The sequence below is a fragment of the Saccopteryx leptura genome, chromosome 1, assembly GCF_036850995.1.
Source record: "Saccopteryx leptura isolate mSacLep1 chromosome 1, mSacLep1_pri_phased_curated, whole genome shotgun sequence".
In the NCBI taxonomy this organism is placed as follows: Eukaryota; Metazoa; Chordata; class Mammalia; order Chiroptera; family Emballonuridae; genus Saccopteryx; species Saccopteryx leptura.
In genome coordinates this window covers 392062328-392071645 of record NC_089503.1, presented here as the reverse complement: position 1 = coordinate 392071645, position 9318 = coordinate 392062328, and the positions used below count along the sequence as shown (strand labels likewise).

Here is a 9318-nt window from a genome sequence, read left to right as displayed (position 1 = left end):
AGGTGGACGCTTTACCCACTGCGCCACCACAGGTCAGGCCCTGCACACATGTTAAAGATAAGCAGGGATTCGATCAGTGAAGAGGAAGGCGAACATATCTCAGGTTGCGAGGAAAACATAGTGTGACCCGTACGGGAATGTGAGGACAGCAGGACAGAGGAGAGAGTGAAGGAAATAAGATGGAGGAAGAAATGCGAGTGTTACCGAGAGAGAGAACCTGGTGGTGAAGGAAGCAGAAAGGAAAAAGCTCTGTCAGCCAGACCCTGGGCAGAGTGTTGGGGTCAACCCAGAGCTGAGCCCCAGGCTCATTGCCTCCTAAACCAATGCCCCCAGCCCAGAAAAGACCCTCAGGCAGGCAGGCAGGGCCGACACTGGTCCACAGTCCCCACCGCTCCCTCCTGAAGCACATCTGCTCTCAGGAAGTCCCCCCACCCCGAGCCACAAACTCTAGATTTTCCCCAGGAAAAATGTATGTCCTTGCCCCCCTAGTCCCCAGACGTAAGAACCACTTTAATTGTGTATAAAACAGAGAGCACAGAGGAGGCACGGTGCCAAGTGTCATCTGATACCAAACCGCTTTGAATAAGGAGAGGAGTCGTTCGACTGAATTTCTAAATTCTTTATTAATTAAATGTGATCACGTCAGAGTAACTAGTTCACCTCGTAATACATCACTTCACTGTTCTCTACGAGCAGAAATTCAGTTTGGTTCAACAATTATCTAGTGATTAGGCTAGAGGAAGCACTGGGTTACACACGACGGAAACGTAGAAATTAGAACATTGATCCTACTATGTTGTTGGTTAGGAAAGGAAACGGGAGAGTTTGCATAAATCAGAGAGAACCACGAAAATAGTAAGCTGCACGCTGGCTTTAAAGCAGGGGTCTCAAACTCGCGGCCCGCGGGCCCGCCGAACAATTTTGTGCGGCCCGCAGACTAATCCACGAAGTTCAAAATATTTCGGATAAAATTAAGTAAGCCTAGGGGCCTACTTGTATTTTTCATTTCTCTAGCATCCTAGCTAGATATTAGCTTAGTTAACAGCAGTTGTGATGCGAACTACAGTTTCTGGTCATTTTGTGACACTGAGTAAACTGCATGTACGATTGTGCTTGTTGTACTGATTTTTTTTTTGTTTGTTTTCAACTGCAGTGAGAAAAGTGTTGCGTAACAGTTGCCTTTTGTAGACCTAGTGCGGCCCGCCTAACGGCTGTGAGCTTGCTCTACGGCCCACATGCTGAGTTGAGCTTGAGACCCCTGCTTTAAAGGCTATCTCTAACATGCCCTAACATTTTATTTTGTGTTTTCAGTAATACACACAATCCTGCTGCTTAATTGCGTGAGAATCAAAGAATCAGAGAGTGAAACATTATTCTGCCAGCTCACCTCCCACTGTAAATCCACTCTTGTTATCTTTCCCTCATTCACTCTGAGAACCTCAGAGGATGTGGCTGGTGAGTGAGAGCTAACAGGAAGGAAGCTGCTTCGCCTGGATAGCAGCCACCCCCCAGGATGGTCACCCCCCAATGCAGTAGGGTGTCAAAAAGAGTAAATTGCCCTTCTTGATGTTGTAATCCGCCATGGTCTTCCCATCTTCCAGCCTCTTTCCGTTGCAAGTCACAGTCTGTTTCTCGGGGGGGACGGCAGTCTTGGCTTCGACCATCTCTCTCACCTGGGCCACTGGGCTGGATCTTCGCACCTGGAGGGGATGCCTCTGCCCCTGGTCACCGGACTCCACCAGACACAAGGGCAGCTCCTCGTCACTGGGGCTCACCACCTTCAGGGTGAGGTGTATGGTCGTCTCCTTGTCTACGCCGTACGATGACAGCTTCCTCTGAGGCTTTAGGGTCGTCGAGCCCAGCAGAAGAACCTGGTCCTGCACGGAAACCTTGGTCTTAGATCGGATATGTTCGTTGATCTTCTTCACTCTGTCATCCGAGCTGGCCGCGAAGGTCATTAGCTTCCACTCCTCGGAATGGACGTTCACCTGGACAGGGAAAACCAGAGACAAGTGGTCAGAGGACCTGCCACGTGTCCCTCCCCACATCCCCTCCTTCATGTCTTTGCCCTCATTGCCTGTCTGGTCCTCCAGCGCCTCCCTAACAGGCGGTGTCTCCCCTGGCTTGGAACCTCTCTTTCAGAATTCCCAGATTATAACACAAACAAGAGAATAGGTCTTACTCCTTCTAACCACATCTGTTATCCATTCCAGAGCTGTCACAATAATTTCCTACCTTAGTTCCCTGTTTCCTAGTCAGATCATGTTTATCAAGTGTCAAAATACAATTACAAAGCATCCAAAGGTGTACACCAGGCTCTAAAAACAGCTCCCAAAGAGGATTGCCGAGACTGGGCAGCCTGACGGGGTATCAGGAGGCTGCCCTTTAAGACTGCTTGAGAAGGAAACCCCAGTGAGGACACATTCTCTGTAGTGTTAGTTTCTCCTTTCACGTCTCATTGTTTTATAACAGGAACACATAGTACAGCAACACTACGTTCCATGTTTGTTCATCTGTGTTTCCTGTGCTGCTATATATACCTATTGTGGAATATCATCTAGCCCAGTGGTCCCCAACCTTTTTTGGGCCATGGACCGGTTTAATGTCAGAAAATATTTTCACGGACCGGCCTTTAGGGTGGGACAGATAAATGTATCACACGACAGAGACAAGCATCAGGAGTGAGTCTTAGACGGATGTAACAGAGGGAATCTGGTCATTCTTTAAAAATAAAACATCGTTCAGACTTAAATATAAATGAAACGGAAATAATGTAAGTTATTTATTCTCTCTCTGCGGACCAGTACCAAATGGCCCATGGACTGGTACCTGTCCGCGGCCCAGGGGTTGGGGACCACTGATCTAGTCCTTTGATTAAAGCAGGGCCTCACTCACAGAAGGTAGGGGCTGTATCTAAGCCTTACTTCAATAATATGGAAATGGACCTGACCAGGAGGTGGCGCAGTGGCTACAGTGTCGACCTGGGATGCTGAGGACCCAGGTTTGAGACCCTAAGGTAGTCGGCTTGAGTGTGAAATCATAGACATGACCCCGAGGTCACTGGGCTGAGCCCAAGGTTGCTGCCTGGCTCGGCTGAAGCCCCCCGGTCAAGGCGCATATGAGAAAGCAGTCAATGAACAACTAAGGTGCTGCAGCTATGAGCTGATGCTTCTCATCTCTCTCCCTTCCTGTCTGTCCCGGTCTGTCTGTCTGTCTCTGAAAAGGGGGAGTGTGCTGTCGCTGACAGCCTAGGAGGACCTCTCCTCGTGCTCTGTTCAGAACACACCTTCCCTCCAGTCCTAGGCATTGTCTTCCTTTCCGGATCTCTTCATAGAGTCTAGAACCATATTTATATAAGGCGATGTATCATCTCAGTACCGACTTAGGATACATGGGTTCTGTGAACCTTTCTTTTGGGAGGAGAAGGAAGCTTAAGTTTAAGACTCCTGGACCCCTAAACAGGATAAGGGGAGAAGGGCTCCCGGCAGTATTCCCCCAGTTTCAGACACTGCCAGCCCTGCTGTGTGCAAAGCCCGATCCCGTGTCTTACCATCTGCCACCAACAGTGGCCAGTCCGGGGACTGACAGAGAAGAGACTTGAGAGCCACACAACCAGCTTCTCTTCGCAGGACTTTGCTTCACATCCTGAAGACATCAGTGCCCACCTCACCCCCTTCATGAAGCCTTCCCGGCCCCCTCTCCACCCTGAGCACTGTCCCTCATCCCTTCCTGAGATCCCCACATGCCTTGGAGGGGCCTTTTCTTCCCCCTCCCATTTTCTTTACATTTCCATTTTCTTTAAATTTTCTTTATTCATTTTTAGAGAGACAGGAGAGAGATAAAGAGAGAGAGAAGGGGGGAGGAGCAGGAAGCACCAACTCCCATATGTGCCTTGACCAGGCAAACCCAGGGTTTTGAACTCGCAACCTCAGTGTTCCAGGTCAAAGCTTTATCCACTTCTCCACCACAGGTCAGGCACCCCCTCCTATTTTCAAGTCCCGACTTACACTGAGGCCAGAGGCGTTGGGAGCCATCTCTCCAGTCAAGGGTGCTGCAGAAGCCAGAGACTGAGAAATCGGGAGGCTGAGCACGGACCTCGCGTCCAGGTCCAGCTTATATACAAGCAGCCGGCTGCACTGGAAACCCCCTGCCTGTGTTTGCCTGGCTGTGCGGTGCCCTTTGGGCTGCATATGTTCTCACGAATCTGCTTTCACTTTTGCTTGCGGGAGTAGTACCTCCTGATTCAGCACGAATGCCCTCTGCCAATCCACTTGCCCGTCTTGTTCCAAACCTGGGACGGTCCTTCTCCGTTGAGAAGTTTTCCCATGATGAACAGCCCACCAGTCCCAGGACTGACTAATGTATGACTGTTCAGTCAGTACCCTTGGGGCCCTCAATGGCAAAACACCTTGAATACTTGGTGGTCCTCTCCTGCTGCTTTTAGAGCCCCCATTAGTCAGGGGCCTTTCTGAGAGGAAGGGCACCCACCCGGGTGAGGAGAGTCAGAGCAGGTGTGGGAGCTGTTTCTCTATCTCCCCTCCTCTTACTTGGAAAAGAAGAAAAAAAAATTTTTAAAGTGCTCCAAAATTTTTTTCAAAGTAAGAAATCTGCAAAGATACCAAGTGATCACCTTTGTTTGCTGCATTTTCGGCGGCCACTGGCTGTGCCTCACCCACCGGTCAATCCCAAGTGATCTCAAGGTACTTCGGGGCTTTTCCCCAGGAGAGCTGGGATGCGTGGAAGTGCCTGCTCACCTCGAGTAACAGGATCCAGGAGCTCATCCCAGCTATTTCCCAAAGCTGAACAAGAACCACGTCTCCCTACGTGAAGCTCTCATTAGATAGTTAATATCACCGGAACAAATTACGATTTAAATGTACTGTGCGGGGTCAGGAATATTTCTTTAGACACGTGGGAGGGTGCGTGTGCAAAGGGAAGGAGGCCTGATGGACAGGTGGGACACCTTGGCTCCTGCTAGTCTCCCGTCAGCTGGGTCTCCGGGTCCCTATGCTCCCCTGAGTTTAGAGACCAAGACTGTGACCTTGGGCTTCTGTGCAGCCGAAGAGGGCGGCCGCGGGATAGGGCGGGGCCAGGGGGGGGCAGGGGAGGGGGCGGGGCGGGGGGGGCGGGGAACCCGGAAAAAGAGAAGGTCACGTCACGGCCGTGGAAGCCCGGACTTAAGTAAACTGCTTTCGCGTTTCACATCCCATCACCTTCTTAGAGCTTCACGTGATTTCTAGAAAAGGAAGAGAGTCAATTCTTAAAGCTGTGTTAAATCAAGCCACTCTCCCTGACCTGTGGTGGCGCAGTGGATAAAGCATTGATCTGGCACGCTGAGGTCGCCGGTTTGAACTCTGGACTTGCCCGGTCAAGGCTCATACAACAAGCAGCTACCACAAATTAATGCTTCCTGCTCCCCCTGTCTCTCTCTCTTCTCTCCTCTCTCTAAAATCAATCAATGAAATCTTTAAAAAACCAAACAGACAAAAAAATTAAATCACTCTCTTCTCAGACCTTCTTCTTTGCCATTCTTGCTCTGGTAGCCTACCCTACACCATCCTGGTGCCAGTGTCTTACCTCTCAGGGGCAGCACAGAACCCCAGCCAGAAGCTCCTCAGATCCGTACCCACGGCCCAGACAGGCCCGAGCCCCTCAGACCCGCACCCACGGCCCAGACCCGAGCCCCCCAGACCCGCACCCACGGCCCAGACAGGCCCGAGCCCCCCAGACCCGCACCCACGGCCCAGACAGGCCCGAGCCCCCCAGACCCGCACCCACGTGGGCAGCACCACTTTAACAAAGTGAGCATAATACATTTTATCTGCCCAACAATGATATTTCAGGAACTGCACAAGATTTTACGAAACCATACCTCAGATGAGGTAAGTATTAGTATCCTTACTGACAGGAGGACCACTCAGCCATAGCTGTGTCATATATACTAGCCGGTAAGCAAGGGTCACATACCAGTCTCTACTTCTGTAGAGTCCTTGGCTTCTTACTACCAGCTTGTGCTTCAGTGGGAAGGATAAAGGGGCGTGCCTGCAGGTGAATGCCTCTGTTTACAGGACAGGTACAGATTAGGGAAAGGAATACAGGTAGACCAAGAACAGCAAAGGAGGCCCTGGCTGGTTGGCTCAGTGGTAGAATGTCAGCCCGCATGTGGAAGTCCCAGGTTTGATTCCCGGCCAGGACACACAGGAGAAGCACCCATCTGCTTCTCCACCCCTTCCCCTCTCCTTCCTCTCTGTCTCTCTCTTCCCCTCCCGCAGCCGAGGCTCCATTTGAAGAAAGTTGGCCTGGCGCTGGGGATGGCTTTATGGCCTCTGCCTCAGGCGCTAGAATGGCTCTGGATGCAATAGAGCGACGCCCCAGATGGGCAGAGCATCGCCCCCTGGTGAGCATGCCGAGTGGATCCCTGTTGGGTGCATGCGGGAGTCTGTCTGACTGCGTCCCTGCCTCTACCTTTGGAATAATACAAAAAAAAAAAAAAGGCAAAGGATGCAGGGAGCCTTGGAACAAGTGAGAGCAAGAAGCGTTTGGGGGTCTATATGAAGACGGGGTATCCCTGCGTGACACACTCTGCTAGAAACACGCCACACTTCCCTACTCGGGCAGAGGTGAGCCAAGAGGCTGTGCGTGCAGAGGTCAGAGCCAGGAAGAAGATCTCAGCGTTCAGCAAAAGTAGATAAGAACTGCTCTCCTGGACTGGGAGTGCTCAGGGTGTCTCTGCGATACCACTCCACGTGGCAATGCAGGGCCCGCCCACGGAAGCTGGGGATTTCCAGCATGGAGTGCCCTCAAGGTCACCCCTGGGATCCCCTGATTGGGGGGATTCCCCACCGAGAGAGGATCTGGATTCTGAGAAACAGTGTCCTTTCTAGTAACGAAACCCACCAGTCTGGACTCTGGTCTCTGTCTCTTCTCCCCTCTGTCCTTAGTGAAACTCCCTCTCAAGAAAAGCTGCTGAGGGCTGTTCCGGACCCCCCGCTGCCCCTTGGCTCACCACACGTACAGGGCTTCCTCCTGGGACCCGACCTCCTCCCTGTTTCTTACCACAGTGCAGCTCTTCCCCTGGGTGTCACAATAGATTGTTTCAAAGGCAGAATGACTTCTTTTCATCTGCCCCTCCGACAAGTTCAGAAAACCAGCCCTGGTCAAATGTTGTACTATGGCTGTCTTCCCAGGTTATAAAACTAGTGTCTCAGGTACCGGCAAACCTCTCCACTGGCCCTAGTTTATAAGGTGATATTGGACTAGTCACTGTCCCCCCGGAGTCCTCCTTGGACCAGAGTTCCCTTTTCCACCTCTTTAATAATGCCCATGAAAGAGTTTATAAAACGGCTCTGAGATCTAGAATATTGCTTCAGAAATGCCAACCAACTTCCATCAAAATGCTACTGTGAATTCTCATGTATTGTTGTTGATGGCGGGGGAGGGGGAATTGACCACTGTCAAAGAAGGACGATTTTGAAATAGCTATCAAAATTAAAAATGGAGCCTGACCTGGGGTGGGTGGCTCAATGGATAGAACATCGACTCAGGGCTCTGAGGGCCCTAGTACGAAATCCCAAGGTTGCCCATCAGAGTGCAGGGAAAGGCTTAGTGTAAGATCATTGACCTGATCCCAAGGTCACTAGCTTGAGCCCACAGGTCACGGGCTTGAAGCTCAAGTTGCTGGCTTGAGCAAAGGGTCACTGGCTCAGCTGGAGCCCCCTGGTCAAGTCAGTGGCTTTGTGAGCACTGAATGAGTGGGTTTTGGAGCCCAGTGTGTGTTTTTACTTGCTTGCCGGGTGCAAGCTAGAATTAAAGAAGATGGCCCACCAGTTTTTGGCTCTGTTGTTTCTTTACCGATTGTCCGAATCCAATGCAAACCTGAATGTGAATGGCCATGATGACGGCTCCTGGCTTTACAACCTAAAACTAAGATACATTTTTTATGTGACCTGTAATTGGAAAATAAACATTATGGAAATGAAATCTGCTTTTCTTTTTTAAGTGAGACTCTCTATTTAGTAGGTTGATAAGAGAGCTACCTTTTGTTTTTCAGTAGTTGGCACTCATGCACACAGTTTTACTTTCTTTTTGCTTGTACTGCTGGGCGTTGGGTCCCCAAAGGAGGGATGCACGAGGCCCGATGGGTTTGATAAGAAGTTTCTTTATGCATCTGTGTGCAGACGAGCTGAGACCCTAGTGGGCTCAGCAGGAGAGGATGAGAAGCCACAGCCTACACAGGGCTGAGTCGGGCGGTGGTTCCCGCTATCGGGGAAAACGTCTGTTACCGCAGCTGTTCAACAAGGGGAGCGGGAGGGCGCTAAGTGACAGGATGTTCCGAGAACTGACGGGAAGGTGACGAACTGGCAGAATGTCGGAGGGTCCGGAAGAGGCTCAGCTGTCGATCAGGGTTGCTCAGGTGGAGAGTTACGGGAACTGCCCCGCCCCGGGTCACCTAACGTCCAACCTGGCTAGGTGAGGCTTTTTGTAGGGGCCCCGGACACTAACCTAACACTGGGGTTCAGGGCTCTCTGTGAAGCAACGTCACGGTGGCCATGGATAATGCCCCGGGGCTGTGGGCGTCCCCTCTGTGCGCAGGTCACCTCAGTCTAAGAACACCACGCCCACGGGAGGATGTGGTGGCGGGTGTGGCTGCAGGTCTGCAATACTCCAGCGCTGACTGCACCCCGCGATCCACGTCCAGCGCTGCACCCCGTGATCCACGTCCAGCACTGCACCCCGCGATCCACGTCCAGCACTGCACCCCGCGATCCACGTCCAGCACTGCACCCCGCAATCCACGTCCAGCGCTGCACCCCGCGATCCACGTCCAGCACTGCACCCCGCGATCCACGTCCAGCGCTGCACCCCCCGATCCACGTCCAGCACTGCACCCCGCGATCCACGCAGGAGGCGCTCTCCGAGGTCTCCCAGGCGCCCCTGCCGGATCTGCTGCGATGGGTGTGGTGGGTGCACGGAGTGAGGGTGGACCGTGCGTTCTCGGCTTTGTTCTCTGGCGGCTCCCACGGCTTCGGCCCCCACGGCCTCCGGCGGCCGCCCCGCCCCCGGGCTTAGCTGCACGTGCGCTTGCTGCTCAGGCGGTGTTTGTCTCTCCAGTTCTCAGAACTTCAGATAGTGTACCCGGTACCCCAACACCTCCACCGCCGCGGCTTCTGCGGGGGCCCCTGACTGGCTCTGGGGGTGTGCGCCTGGGGGCGGCGAGGCGGCTGTGGCTCGGTTTCCTGCCTGGTGCCGGCGGCTGAGACCAGAGCTGTCGCACCTGTGTCTTCCCTGCCTCGGTCCGTGGGTTCAGCCGCAGAAGGT

At 52.6% G+C, this 9318-nt stretch overlaps 1 protein-coding gene across 1 annotated transcript; it reads right to left on the bottom strand.

The window, feature by feature from the left end:
- Positions 1-1238: 1238 nt before the first annotated feature.
- UBD (ubiquitin D) lies at positions 1239-4354 on the bottom strand. Its single transcript, XM_066361482.1, has 2 exons — positions 4008-4354; positions 1239-1988 (listed from the first exon to the last, which is right to left on the bottom strand). Exons 1-2 carry the CDS (start codon positions 4188-4190, stop codon positions 1518-1520), a joined length of 654 nt encoding a protein of 217 aa, XP_066217579.1. The 5' UTR covers positions 4191-4354; the 3' UTR covers positions 1239-1517.
- Between the last annotated feature and the right edge of the window lie 4964 nt (positions 4355-9318).

What these genes read in the sequence shown, in the direction of transcription:
- UBD (XM_066361482.1), bottom strand. Translation starts at nt 4,190, where the DNA reads ATGCAGCCCAAAGGGCACCGCACAGCCAGGCAAACACAGGCAGGGGGT. An exon ending in CCAACGCCTCTGGCCTCAGT is followed by an intron (nt 1,989 to 4,007) that starts GTAAGTCGGGAC and finishes TTCCCTGTCCAG; the next exon opens with GTGAACGTCCATTCCGAGGA.